Here is a 14,385-nt window from a genome sequence, read left to right on the forward strand (position 1 = left end):
GCTCTATTTAAGCATCACAATACCATGGCTGTGTCATGTGGAGGCTGTCTAGTCAGATTCTCCTGATGTAAACAGAATTTGTAGGCAAAGAGCATATCAGAATGGTTTCCACTATCTGGAAAAGTATGCATCATTTGTAGCCATCAAAATTTTTGACAAACATGACACTCAGAAACAGTTTTTCAGAAGAATGCTCAGGAAGTGAAGTAGTACAGAAGCTTACAGGGTGGTTACACATCAGCTACTGTGTTTCACTCCCAACCCTGATAAAAAAAAAAGTTTGACATAAGCATGTTTGAAGGCTCATCCTAAGGAAACCCTACCCAGCTTAACTGTACTACTTACTGTACACCAACATCATGCAGCTTCCATTATTCAGAATAAATAATTTCTCCTGAGAATGTATTTTTTTCCCAAAGGAGAGCATCACTATTCTCCAGGATCCATTCATAAAACAAGGAAAACATTATAAGTGTAGAATATTCCAGAGTACCTCCGTCTTTTCTTAAGAGTATGCCAGTGTTTCCATTTCTACTCAACTCTACTCTGAAAAGTATCACATGAGGACTGGGGGGAAAATCTCAGTAGCAAACAAATAAGCCACAAATACTGAGTACTTCTGAATTTCAGTCAAGCGGATTAGCAGTGTGACAAACCATGAAAATCACAGCCATTCATGCAGTGCAGGCTTCCTGCAGCAGACACCACCTTTGAGTGACACAGAACAAGAAGGCAGAAGGAGAGGCTGTAGTTATGGATGACCACAACAGTCATCAGGACTCAGCAGCCACTGAATTTTAGCAGTAGCTGTGGAGTACTTAACCATAAAACCACTACTAGTAAACAGAGCAGTTTTGTCATTAGAGATCTCGCATACAAGGGGAAATAACAGAAGTCATCATCATCCACCTACCTGTCATGACATAAGTTTCTACTGACCAGTAGAAATAGAATAAAATAATAAGTCCTGAAAACAATTATCAATTAAAAAGTGAACTTCTGTAATTCTGTGAACACATTTCTCTGAAAAAATGAACCCATTTTCTGTATTAGGGTTGACACCTCAAAAGCACAGCTAAAGATCTAAACACAAACATACTAACATAAAATTAAACCACAGAATTCTTATACTGCCTTTAATTATGAAGCAAAAGTACTTGAAATATCAGTATTTCCTAAGCATTGAATCCTACTTCTCATTACTAAGTTTATATTTTGCCAACAAACTGCTGTTTTTCATTTCAGTGCTTGACCCAAGTGTGTATAGACATATTTAGGTAGTTTGAAAACATCTTACATTGTTATTAACTGGATAAGGGAAAAGCTAATAACTTTATTCTGATTGCAAGCAGAACAGGCAAGTATTCCAGATAATCAATATCAATAACACTTGGCACATTTGGTGCTCAATTTCAGAAACTTCTTAAAATAACCCCTGAAATGATAAGCTTTCTCTGAAATTTGTCTTATCTCTCATGTACAGCCGCTCCAATTTATTTAAAAAAGAAGGGTAAGAGATAAGTATTAAAAAATATGAGATCATAAGTCAGACAATAAAAGCCTATTCCTCAATTTTTGTTACAATTCTGCAAGCTCCCTTAGTACTTGCAACCACACAAGCATTGCTTAGTGCATGAACAACAAGTAGCAGGAAAAAGCCCTGACATTAGTGAAAGACTTACCAAGAAGGGCAGACATATTCTGAAATATTCTCAGGAGTTCTGGTGTAAGACATGGACTATTCTCCAATGTCACTAACCTAACAACAGATCAAGCAAAATATTTAACATGATGTTTGAGCAACATTAAGCAATCATTTTGACAGATGTAAATATTTTAACTTTGAGTAACCATCTATGTTATCAACAATGTGTAACAATTATCCTAGAGCATACTTCAAGCAGAGCAATACTCCTCACAACACACTCATCAGTATAGGCACAGGTCTTACTAAGGTAGGAAAACAAAGAACAACATGATACTGTCTTTTTATAAAGACAACATAAACACTGAAATGCAACACTGAGAATGTCTAAGTAGCCAGCCAAGGAACTTGGAGCAGGTGGGTAGAGAGGGAGATTTACAGCGCAAGGACAACACATGCTGTGTTCTAAACTTCAAAGGAGAAGCTATGACAGACCAGCTTACACGCTTACATTTCTTTTATGTCTGAAATGAGGCATTAACTTATGTTGTTTATAACAATTTAAAATTCCTGAGATTTGAAAACAGTAGTTATAAACTAAGCTTGCATTTAAAGCCCCAACAACAAATTCAATTTTCTCCTAGACCTTAGCCATGGGATTACCACATTTAAATAACATGTCTGGTTATGTGAAATATCTTAGTTGTTTTCCTGCTCTTGGTTCAAGAAGCCCTCAGAGTCCTAACTGTCCCTGCCAGCTACCCAGATTTCTCTGATGCTCTGAGACATCTTAGAATATCATTCTTCTGCACAGACATCAGAAGAGCAACCTCAAGATCAGTATCATTAAGAAGATATGAAAGTTCTGAACTGATACAGGTAAAAGGCCCCAGTTCTATTTTTTGAGACGCTCTTGCATTTTACTTGCTGCCACCAGCATTATAAATCTCAGTTTTGCTGCGTATATAGAACGGAACATTTGTAGGTTAAGTATTTGTAACTGAAATGCTCATTTATATTTTAGATCAAAGGAATTGCTCAGGAATTTCAAGACAAACCCTATGTATTCCTATTCTTCAGAATTTGGTCCCCTCTTATATTCTCCCCTCTTACAGCATCAGCTGCACCAGAAACAAATAAATCAGGCTCATGGCAAACTGAGCACCGTGTCACTTTAGTCACCAGACAGTCTGAGATACAGAAAGTAACTTCTACATTTTATTCTTGTAATTATGACATCTCTTCCCGCAGCCAGCTCTGATCCACTGGCTCACTGTTCTCCCTAAGTCAAGCACACCAAACTGTTAAATTAGCACACAGTGTGAGTCTAGTGTGAGTGAGTCTTACACACAGTGAGTCTAGACTTTTTGTCCTGTTACAGAATGGTATCTTCAGTATCAACTGCCTGAAAATGAATAATAGACAACTAAAAATAGCGGAGTATATAAATTTCCTAACCTCCTCTCTTCTGAGAAAAGGTATGAGATAAGTGACATCAAGGTAAGGTAACAAGAACATATCAAATTTAATATTCAAAGCTTTTTACAACCTTTTTTTCTTCTGGGGATACAAAAATAAAGAAAACATTCTTACCACAGCTCTAAACCATCTTCCAGAAGATATACATGTGGAGGCTGAGAAACATCTGTACTTAGTTGGATAACTGGAAGCAGAAAAGGGTAGAGATTTTTGCTGTCTGCTCCCAGTCCCTAAAAAATAAGTAAGAAATGTAAAATATGTCAAAAGCCTTAAATCAAGAATTTCAAAAACAGCATGGAAAAGATCTACACTGCTGTTACATCCACATGTAAACATGCATTCAAGAAATCAAAGGTTGAACTTGCTTCCACTTCATACAACAATAAAATAGCCCAACATTCCTAAGCTTTCTCTCAACATGTCTTGAGAACTTTTTTTTTTTTAAACAATCCAGTTACCAATAGCCTGCAAGAAGAAAAGATAAAGAACATACATTCCTAAAAACATTCACTGATCATTCTCTTTCTTGGAGAGGCCACAAGTTTAACAAATACCACATGACTAAAAGCTGAATGTTTTACAGGTCAAGAAAAAAAAATTACTCTTTGGTTCTTATAATTTACAAAATCATTTTACATATTCTAATATTCAGGAGAAGGGTTTATTTTTATAGCTACCCAAAGATTCACAGGCCAATGACAGTGATTCAGTTTTTAAATGATCCATGAGACTTGAGCAATAAAGAGTAAACTGGGAACAACTGCCAATTACTGAACAGCATTACAGAGTATTGTAATATTACTACTCAAGAGAGCTGAGGCTAGTGGAATGCTGAGTTTGCATAATTCCTGTATTTTGATAATGGAAAAGTTAAAAATATTTGGTATTTTTAAGTTGCAGCTTCTTTGTGTATTTATCTACTTACTTAAACAAACATGCCTTAAAAGAAAAAGATTTTTCTGCAAATCTGTCCTATATTTTTGTGACTACCTACACCAAGAGATACACCTTTTGTAAAAAAAAAAACCCTCATATTTTAGTCTCCACAGGGGACTAAAGAAGTATTTCCACAGTTTGTTTATGGTAAAAATCTATTTCCTCTTCCTTTAACGTTACACCACTTTGGAAAGAACCTTTATTTCTCCTTTCATAATAATATTTGTTATTTCCCTTTCATTTTCTCTCCACTGTTAACCTCTGCAATACCATCCTTTGAAGTAATGAATTCCCACAAGTTCAAGACTGCATATTAAGTCTGTTCCTGTACAGACACTGTCATAGGAACACTTCTCTTGGTCTCTGCTAATCCTACTACGTTTTCTTTGAGACACAGCAGGGGCTGGAGAAGGTAGTGTGGCATATAGTCTGTATTAAAGAAGTAGCCAATAGCACAGATTCTGTTGGCAATATAACTACGTGCTGTTTTATCATCAAGAAAGAACTGTAGCAAGTACTGACAATGTTTATGTGACTCAGATTCCTTACCTGGACAAGATGGATTAGGGTGGTTAGAATGGCACATCGTAGCATATTGTGCTCCTCACTCTGCTTCCACAGCAGTGGTAAATACTGAACCAAACATCCCACATATGGTCGTATCTGAAGTTCAGAACACAAATTGGTTTCTTAATAAGTGAAACAAGACTAATAACTTATCCCAAGCATAGCTTCTGAAAAATACAGGAGCTGATTTTGTGTCAGTAAAAACACAGAGTTTGCTTAAATCTTTTTTTAACACTCTGTGGCTAAAGTAACTTCTGACTGCAGAGTAGTTTCAAGCAAACATATTACTTATGGTGATATTTCTGCACAGCAAGCAAGCTTATGTAGAAAATAGGACACAAAAATACATAAAGCTTGATACACAGAGGTATTTTCATATTAGCATATTCTTAACTTAGACAGGATTCCTAAACAGCATTCTTTAAAACCAGAAACAGTCCCAGTAAAAAAAACCACCAACAAAACAAACAACAAAAACCACAAACAAACAACTCAATAACCTCTGGAGTCACTGAGCATAAGTTAGACTGTCTAACTTTGAGAGATTTGTCCTAGCTTGTATTATTTTCTATTATGGTCTTCAATACTAAAAGGTTAATCTATTTGTCTTTGAAAGTATTTAATTAGGAATTAACCTAAACATATTCAAGGGTTCTTTCTCAACTTGTTTTTAATGCTACTTCTCTAAACTGCAGGGAAATCTGCTGTCATGTTGACTTTTTCTTCAAGGGACAATTATGAAAGCTTCATCCAGCTCTCAGACAGGATTACTTACAGAAAGAGGAGATAAACTCAAAGACATGCATTATATCTGTCCTTAATACAGTAATGCTGAAAAAAAAATCCCAAACCAAACCCACCACAACAAAACCTGAGACAAAAGGAGCCAACTATTCATTGCTTAATTCTGCAAAACCATCTTCTAATTCTTCATGTAAAAGCTGAAGCACATAATTTAACAATAAAGTACTGAGAATTCATAATGTGAATTTGAAACCTGTCATGTAGTTAAGGAGAGTGCTGTAGAGGCAATGCTGACCCATATCAGTATCAACAAGAAATTACAAATTTAACTTTACACTCCCTACAAGTGCAAAGCATTTTTCCCCAAAAATGCTTTTTTTAATATCTAAGATGGGTTAAAATATTTGCTTAGATATAAGACAATTCGAATAAATCACAAATAAAAGAATAAAATTGCAAGAAATGCCACAAGATGTAAAACTCCTTCAATACTCTCAAAGCTGATTCAATACAAAAAATACATTACTTGCATAACTTGAGGAAAGTAAGTTAACATTTTACACAAAAGATGAATGAGAATTGAGAAGAGGATCAAGTAATGCCAACAGTGTGCGCATCTCTGACAACAACAACAACCAGTCTATTAATTGATGACATTTTCCTTCCACAACACGTCCTCCTCCACATTCTTAGGACAAAGTTTAAACTGAAACATATATTAAAAAATACCTGCATATTGACTCTTTCAATCACACAGGACAGAACATGAAGAACATGCATTTTGGTGTCACATTGTGTTACTTCCTGAAGTAGCTGAAAGAGCAGTGTAAACATGGACTCCAGGTACTAAAAGGAAAATAAAGAACCACAGATTAGACCATCAAAAATATAACTGGTCACATGAACTGTTAATTTTCACATATGCTTAAAACTCTAAGACATAAACTTTGAAAACACAAAGTGTGCAAAATATTACTCTTTCACTCGCAAAAAAGTACACTACCCAATCCCTGACTAAGCAAGGTAAAAAAATTCACATCTACCACTACATACCAGTTCAAACATGATCAGTTTGAACATATACCATTTTCATGTTTTGATAAGTGTAAATGTGATTTCACAGGTAAAATAGGCTGTCTCTCCAGAAGGAGCACTTTATTAGAGTCAAACCAAAAGTAGTCTTCCAGCTTTTGGGCCAGTAAATAAAAGTTAAATATTGAACCAAAAAAGACATCTTAGAAAATTCCAGTGTTTACAGTCTAGAGGCACTCTGCATTTTGGTTTGCTTGTTCTCAAGAGAGTTGAGATTAACATGGAAGTCAAAATGAAATGAGGAAACACATCTGCTAAATTAGAGTGACCAAAATAAAACTTTGGCATACTTATCTCTTTCCACTGTTTACTAACTGACAACAGTAATGACCATGGTAAAGAACACAAACACAGGAGAACTAGAAAGTGGTGCCTTTTAAAGGCACTACTGTAACCACACACTTGTATTTAATATTTTTAAGAAGCAGCAGGTTGGAAAGTACTGCGTGAAACAAGTCTGTAGAAGAGCCACAGTTGTGTAGATGTATTTCTTAGATAAAATTTCAATATATTCTTATCATAAAGGAACTTACTATCTGGCAACACTTGGTATATAAAGCACTAAACACACTGCTATAAAGTCATAATAGCATAATACTAAAATGTACCTACACATTAGCAATTTTAACAGCAACAGTATGAGTATATATTTGGTCTGTGAAGACTGAACACACAATACAAACATGCACGCACATCAATTATGAAACAACGCAGTTCAAAATGGAATTGGAAAATATATTTTCCTGCTTTTCTCTATGTATTTATCTACTCTTCAGAATATGTAAATGCTCTTACCGGTAAGAACTGGTCAGTTCTGAACTCAAAGTCATCTACAGGTAAACAAACATTAAGGAAAAATAATACAGACTGAAGACAGATACCAAGACTCAAATGAGCAAATATTTCATGGATACTCAAAAAATATGATGTGAAGAATTTGGTAGTAAGTTTAAAATTGATTGTTTTCCAGTAATTCAGAATTAAGAACTAATCAAACAGCTTTGCAAATAAGGATATTTAACTTCAGCGTCGTAGCTGTCTCAATACGAACCTGAAAGACAAAAGTCAAGAAGCATCATGCATACGTCCATTAAAATTTTGATTATCCACAGAGTACCTGACAATATCAAATCACTTGATGTTTTGGAAATTGAATCACTCTCTGTGTTCTATCATCCTCTAAGAAATGTAGTCAGTTCATTTTCATTCACTTTCATTTGAGTATCCTTTTCATTTTATTTGTCATTGCTAAAGTGGTAGAAATTGAAAAAACTACTCAGGCAAAACCTTCAAGAACAAGAAGATATCTACTTAGACTGTGATAAAAACTTTTGCAATAGAGGAGAAATTTTACTTGGAATTATCTCACAGTTTGCTGTCAACCAAGAAGCACAGAATCTAATAAACTCAACAAGTTAGACTGTTCTTCCTGTAGATGCTTAGAAATGCCTTAGAAAGCATTAAATAAAAACCGCAAACACAAATACACTCTGCTCTGCTAAAGCTGTCTTTGGGAATCACAGAAATTGTTATTATGACTGGCAATTGCTACTTTATATGTATTTACCAAACTAGCAAAGTTTATTTATTGGTTGCTTTTTTTTTGTGGGCTGGTAGCCCAGTTTGTTTAAAAACAAAAACAAAATAAACAGTAGCAAAACCAGCATCTCAACTTCATCTCACCTGCTGGTAAACTGAAGTTGTAGCTTAAAACTACAGATTTGTACTTAATAGTTTAGCAATGCCATTTATCGTATCCTGTCAGCAAGTAGCTTTAATGCCTAAATAACCATAGAATCACAGAATCATTATGGATGTAAAAAACCTTTAAGATCATCAAGTCCAACCACCAAACCAGCACCATCATCACTAAACCATGCTCCCAACTGCCATATCCACACATTATTGAACATTTCCAGGTGACTCCACCTGTTCCAATGCTTGACAACTCTTTCAGTGAAGAAATTTTTCCTTATGTCCAACCTGAACCTCACTTGGTGCAGCTCAAGGCAAATTCTTCTTGCTCTGTCACCAGTTGCCTGGGAGAAGAGACCAACACACCTGGCCACAAGGTCCTTTTCAGGGAGTGATAAGGTCATTCCCGAGCCTCCTTTTCTCCAGGATAAACACCCCCAGCTCTCTCAAGCACTCCTCACAGGACTTGTGCTCCAAACTCTGCCCCAGCTCTGTTGCCCTTTTCTGGACTCACTCCAGCATCTCAATGTCCCTTCTGAACTGAGAGGCCCAGAGCTGGACACAGCACTGGAGGTGTGGCCTCAGCAGTGCCCAGCACAGGGGGACAATCCCTGCCCTGGCCCTGCTGGCCACACCATTGCTGATCCAGGCCAGGATGCCATTGGCCTTCTTGGCCACCTGGGCACACCCTGGCTCATGTTCAGCTGCTGTCACCAGCACCCCCAGGTCCTTTCCAGCCACTCTGCCCCAGCCTGTGGAGCTGCCTGGGGTTGTTGTGACCCAAGGGCAGGACCCAGCACTGGGCCTTGTTGAACCTCTCACCACTGGCCTCAGCCATGATCCAGCCTGTCCAGATCCCTCTGCAGAGCCCCCCTGCTCTCCAGCAGATCAACACTCCCGCCCAGCTTGGTGTGATCTGCAAACTCCCTTGATCAATGCTGTATACTAAAGGGACTAGTTAAAAAATAACTCAGTTCTATCTACATTAGTTTATAAACCACTGTAAGACATTTCATAATTTTATTCCTATAAAATCAGATTGTTACTCTTGGAATTCATTTTCCCACCAAAGTCATCACTTATTGAACATTTAGGCCTCATTTAATGTATTTGATGTTACTGTTCAGTATCTCCACAATTAAACATCACCACATCTTCCCAATGGTTTATCTTTTGCAAGACACAACAGACTTTAAAGGCATGATGTCAGGAAATTCTCTATCAAGTGTACACAAAGTGAGGTATTTCTGTTTCATCTGTGATTACAACAAATGCGTAGTCCAAAAGATTAGCTATTTATGCTTACCACTAAGTCACGGTCTTGAAGTAAGCTACGAATTGCTTCATATAAAACAGGTCTCAAGTCTGATTTGAATTTTACAGAAATCCACTGTCCAATCAGCCATATTACTCGTCGGCGTATTGGTTTATACCTTTAAAAGTAGGACGAAAAAAATTGCACTTGTTAACTCATTACACTAGTTGTTATAGAGTACTTTGATGAAAAAGAAATCCAAGAATCATGATGAAAATGTTACTGCCCAAAACAATTAAATGACTTAGTTGTTCAATATCAACTTCAGTGCAAAAACTGAAGTTTCCATTAAAATTCTTCACAAAAAGGCTCAGGAAAAACCAGCTTAGTCTGAAAAAGATAATTTTCATCCTAAATGACTGAATCTTGAATGTCTCCCTAGGGATGCAGGTCATTCTACATGCAGCACACCAATTAAAAAAATAAAAATAAATGTTACACTTATTACTGCAGTCATGGTATCTACTGCTTTCACTACAGTTCCCAGCAATTCCCTTGATATTCTGTTTATGCTCAAAAATTTTAAGTCAGATACAATTTAAAAATGCAAACTTAAGGACTGCACTACAGCAACTGTCAGAGTAGTTCACTTCACCAGTCTAAAACTATTCTAAGAACAGACATTACCTAATCTTGCACTAGTGCCACAACAAGGGCACAAATCAAACAGCTTTAGAGTTGATGGGAAGAACAAACCAGAACAATGATTAAGAAAAGCATTTCACAGAGCTACTATTTTTCTCCACTGATCAAATAACTCATAACTACATGTTTAACTTCCAGATGTATAAAGTTAAGAAAGACGAACCATATTTAGAGAATTTTAACTAATATATTGTTATCATAAACGTGTTTTTCACTTGAAGAAGTACTCCCTTGTAAGCCATTAAGAAGACATTTAAACTGAAGTTATTGCGGTTTCTCTACCTTTAATAAGTGTGTTTTATTAAACATTCCCATAACTATAAGACTATAAACAAAGAACATCTTCAGAGAACATAAAAGTTGTGGAAATGGCATATATAAAGTAATTCATTGGACTGGAACACATCTAATGCGGAATAACAGTCCAGTGTTGCTTTGTGTTTACTGAGTGGCAGTGAAGCATAAATAACACATACTGAAGCATGTCTTACACAAAACACTGCCTTATTAATGCATCTTTTGTTTTATTCAAGAAGCTGTGATGATACAACTTTTTTTACTCTTAGAAGGCACCTAATCTTGTAAACATCAGAGTATTTAATATTTTATTGAGATTTTTATATATATGTATTTTTTAATATAGACCACTATCACATAAAGAAAAGTTTTAAATTACATTATCTAAGTACATAACAGTGTGCTGATAGCAAAGATTTTCAAGTCTGGTCATATCTACTATATGTTCAATACACATATCCTACCTCCACGTCTCCATATTATTTCTCTCTCTCTCCATGGTAGAGAAAATACAGCATGTTTTTGAGATTTTTTGGGGTAGGTGCGTGTTTCGGTTTTGTCTGGGTTGAGTTTTGTTTGGGTTTTTTTGGAAGTTTTTTGTGGGTTTGTTTTTTAATACTGAAGTTTCTCATAGGTGCTCATTTTTGAGGTCCCACTTTTTCTACGTTCACTATTTCCGGGAAAAGCTTTGCTTTATTTTTTAGGTTTTTTTCAGAAGATTAGCTTTTACAAAAAGAGCACACAATGACTGAGTATAGGTCCACCACTAAGCCTGGTGGACCTAAAGCTCACATAGGAAAACTGATCATATTCCAAAATAAGGCAATCTCTGCTGCATTAGTCATAGGACAGTACCTTTAAGCAGTCTGACTGTATGAGGTTGTCCAAGTCAAAAGTACTTTACTTTCTCTCTCATGAGGAAATGCTGCTTTACAAATGAGCAATTGCAACAAAAAAATTTATTCAGTAACATACTTTCATGTTATGGAAAAGTTTCTCATAAATCAGTACAAAACTAAGCATCATTCCAAGTGATAAATCTCCTGGTGCACTATTTCTAAAAATCTTTTAGAACTTTTTTTTTTAATTCTATATTTCTTCTATTACTGTGGTCATGGTTGATGGGCTTACTATCAAGATGTAATGAAACATTTAGAGAAAACAAAACATTACAAACTCCATGCTCACTGCTGACAGCACATAGGTTTGTGTTTCCAAGCATCAACCAGTTCCGAACAAGCACACAAGTAACCATGGGACATTCTGTGGGACAGCAGAGGATGCCCTCCAACGCACCCTATCTGAATGCATATGTATTCCCAAAGCTGCTGTTGAAGCAGTACTCCATTCAAGCCACAAACATTGCCTTCCCTTATTGCCATGGTGGTCTCCTATGATGAAGGCAGTAAAAGCAGTTAAAGTAAACAGGGTTTCAAAATTCCAGACAACTTCTACTGTAAGCTTTTGTCCCCACAGGAACTAACTTCATCCTGGGATATCACAAATGCCAACCAAATGGTTAAATCAGCTGTCTTCCTGACTGTAATACAACTGTATCAACAACAAAAAACGTATCAGTTTTACTTATGCTATATGGGTGAATAGCATAAAAATGCCATAGCCAGCATGGGCTTCTAAGATCATGGCAGCTTTATCTGGAGACTGTTGCTGTAGGAACACAACAGAAAATGAACAGAAAATCTCACACAAGATCTCCCATTTTTTCCTGCTCTTCTGACATTTAGCCTAATCAGTAGAGTACTTGGCAACTTGAAAATAGTAAGTAAATCTAAGTAAAAAATACCAGTCTAATGAGAAGAATAAAAGCATTAGGAGACAGCAAGTAAACAACTGTGGCAATCATTCTTTGACACCAACATAAGGTTATGCATCAGAAAATAAGTAATTAATTTTTCCAAAGTTTACTGTAGTAGAAAAAAGCATTTTAAGTTCCACTCTACAGGAAACTGAACTCTCTTTGTAAATAGAGCATTTAGAAATAAAAGAGCTGACTAGAGACCCATTATGGAAAATAATTTACAATTTATAGCAGCTCCTAAGGGTATAAGGAAACAAATTAGTTTATGTTTCACATAAAAATTGCCACTGGTAAAATGAATTGCAAATGTAGAAGAAAAACATAGTAACAGTCTTCAAAGGACATTCGGGTCAGTGCTGATGACTGTGTTGAGAAAAATAGGACATACTTATTTAGAGTCAACGGCTGATTTGAACTTGTCTGATAAGGATTAGCATGCACAATAGTGGTCACTGTCCTTCCCCTGGGGAGTGAGCTTGAGGGAAAGGGAGGAACAGCGTCTTCCAGATAGTTACAAAGAGCGACAGCTCAGTCTGTACTGAGATGCCAAAAATGATCTTTCAAAATACCCCATGATATCTATCCACTGAACAATAGGAGGTACTCCTGTGAAGGACATCCAAGTGAGGGTGACCTTTGTGAGAAAGGAAATACCACAGCAGATGGATTTTATAAAACTCTTCATGCAGAAGAAGGTGCAATCATCCACACTTTACAACACAACCCAAACCATTATTTCCCCCCTTTATTGCAGCAAAATTAACTGATCAGAATTACAGAGGGCTTGTATTTAAACTTAAAGAGAAGAACAAATCACTATCTTGGCTAAACTACCATTTTACAGGGGTGATTTCCACAGACTTCAGTTGAACTCCACTGCCTAGAGGTCTCTGGAGGCCTCAATATCATTTCTCAAACAAGCAAAGGTGGTTATCCTGAGAAGCTTTAGTCAACTCTAATGTATGCAAGAAGACAGACAATGTACTTCTACAGAATCCTGAAGTATTCACCACACAGTAATTTAAACAAGAAGTGTCAATAACACTCAGTTCTGTGACTGCTATCAGTTATCTGTAAGCACTTCATACCTCTCCTCATTTAGTGGATATGTTTCAAGTTGAGTATTTTGCAGCTTGGCAATTTTTAGGCATTATATCTTATCAAGCGATTGTATCAATCGCTTATATTTAAATGATGAAGGCATAACAAATCAAAGTGTTTACCTGTCATGAGAAACCTGTAGTTCTGCTAATAGTTGATTTTTAAACCATTGATCAAAATCCACGCTATCAAATAGTTCATAAGCAGCCAGTCCAACCGCATTATACACTGGGGAAAAACGATAGTTATGCTTATTGTTTACTTCAATGTTAACTTTTTAATATTGAATAATCAGATTAATATTCAAACCACATTTTCATAACCCAAACATAATAAAGAAAACAAAACTAAAGCATATCTTCTAAAGAAAGTTTTATCAGATCATGATGAAAGGAACTCTGGTGCAAATTATTAGTAAAATAAAGACACTACAGAAGAAAGATTAGATTATCAAGAAAAAAAATAGAAGTCAAAAGAACAATGAGGATCTTATTCTATCATCAAGCACAGTTCCATAAGAAACAATTATTTTCTTTTGCCATAAAATCTCCTCACTTGTAAAATGGACAGAGTATTTTCTTCAGAAAATACTGAAGGTCATTTACTTGGCAGAGCAGAAAGAACAGGACAGTATAGGAGATGGCTTATTTCAGAAAAAAAGCCAAAAAGAAGTGCATTTTTACATAAACATTTTCAAAAGTGAAGACCAACATCAATGAAAGGAGAATTAGGACTTAGGTCCCACTTTCCAAATGGCTTTAAAAAAATCTTGCAAATTCTTCATGCAATTTTCAAGAAGTAAAACACATATACAAAAGTGGCTCTGTTACTTCAAAGATAAAGTAAAACTTAATTTACCAGCATCTTTAATCAGTATAGCATTGGTATTTTCCACGTTGGTAGATCCTACAAGCCAAAGTTAAAATAAATGAAGTGTCACTAAAACAAAGAATACAAGCAACTTTGCACTTAAATGCTTTAAGAAAGGAAGACATGCATTAGGACTGCTTTCACTGCTTTTATTCAATTTACAAGTTCAGTCATTTCAGT

At 35.9% G+C, this 14,385-nt stretch overlaps 1 protein-coding gene across 3 annotated transcripts in view; it reads right to left on the bottom strand.

The window, feature by feature from the left end:
* Nucleotides 1–14,385, bottom strand: part of IPO11 (importin 11) — an 80,582-nt gene that overhangs the window by 36,681 nt on the left and 29,516 nt on the right. For all 3 annotated transcript variants that reach the window (XM_030968149.1, XM_030968147.1, XM_030968148.1), the window contains exons 16-24: nt 14,194–14,241; nt 13,458–13,563; nt 9,465–9,591; nt 7,481–7,514; nt 7,259–7,299; nt 6,101–6,217; nt 4,610–4,723; nt 3,239–3,354; nt 1,683–1,759 (exon numbers count right to left, since the gene is read on the bottom strand). In XM_030968149.1, coding sequence (XP_030824009.1) covers nt 1,683–1,759; nt 3,239–3,354; nt 4,610–4,723; nt 6,101–6,217; nt 7,259–7,299; nt 7,481–7,514; nt 9,465–9,591; nt 13,458–13,563; nt 14,194–14,241 — 780 coding nt within the window. The remainder of the gene's footprint in view (nt 1–1,682; nt 1,760–3,238; nt 3,355–4,609; nt 4,724–6,100; nt 6,218–7,258; nt 7,300–7,480; nt 7,515–9,464; nt 9,592–13,457; nt 13,564–14,193; nt 14,242–14,385) is intronic.

The sequence above is a fragment of the Camarhynchus parvulus genome, chromosome Z (assembly GCF_901933205.1).
Source record: "Camarhynchus parvulus chromosome Z, STF_HiC, whole genome shotgun sequence".
In the NCBI taxonomy this organism is placed as follows: domain Eukaryota; kingdom Metazoa; phylum Chordata; class Aves; order Passeriformes; family Thraupidae; genus Camarhynchus; species Camarhynchus parvulus.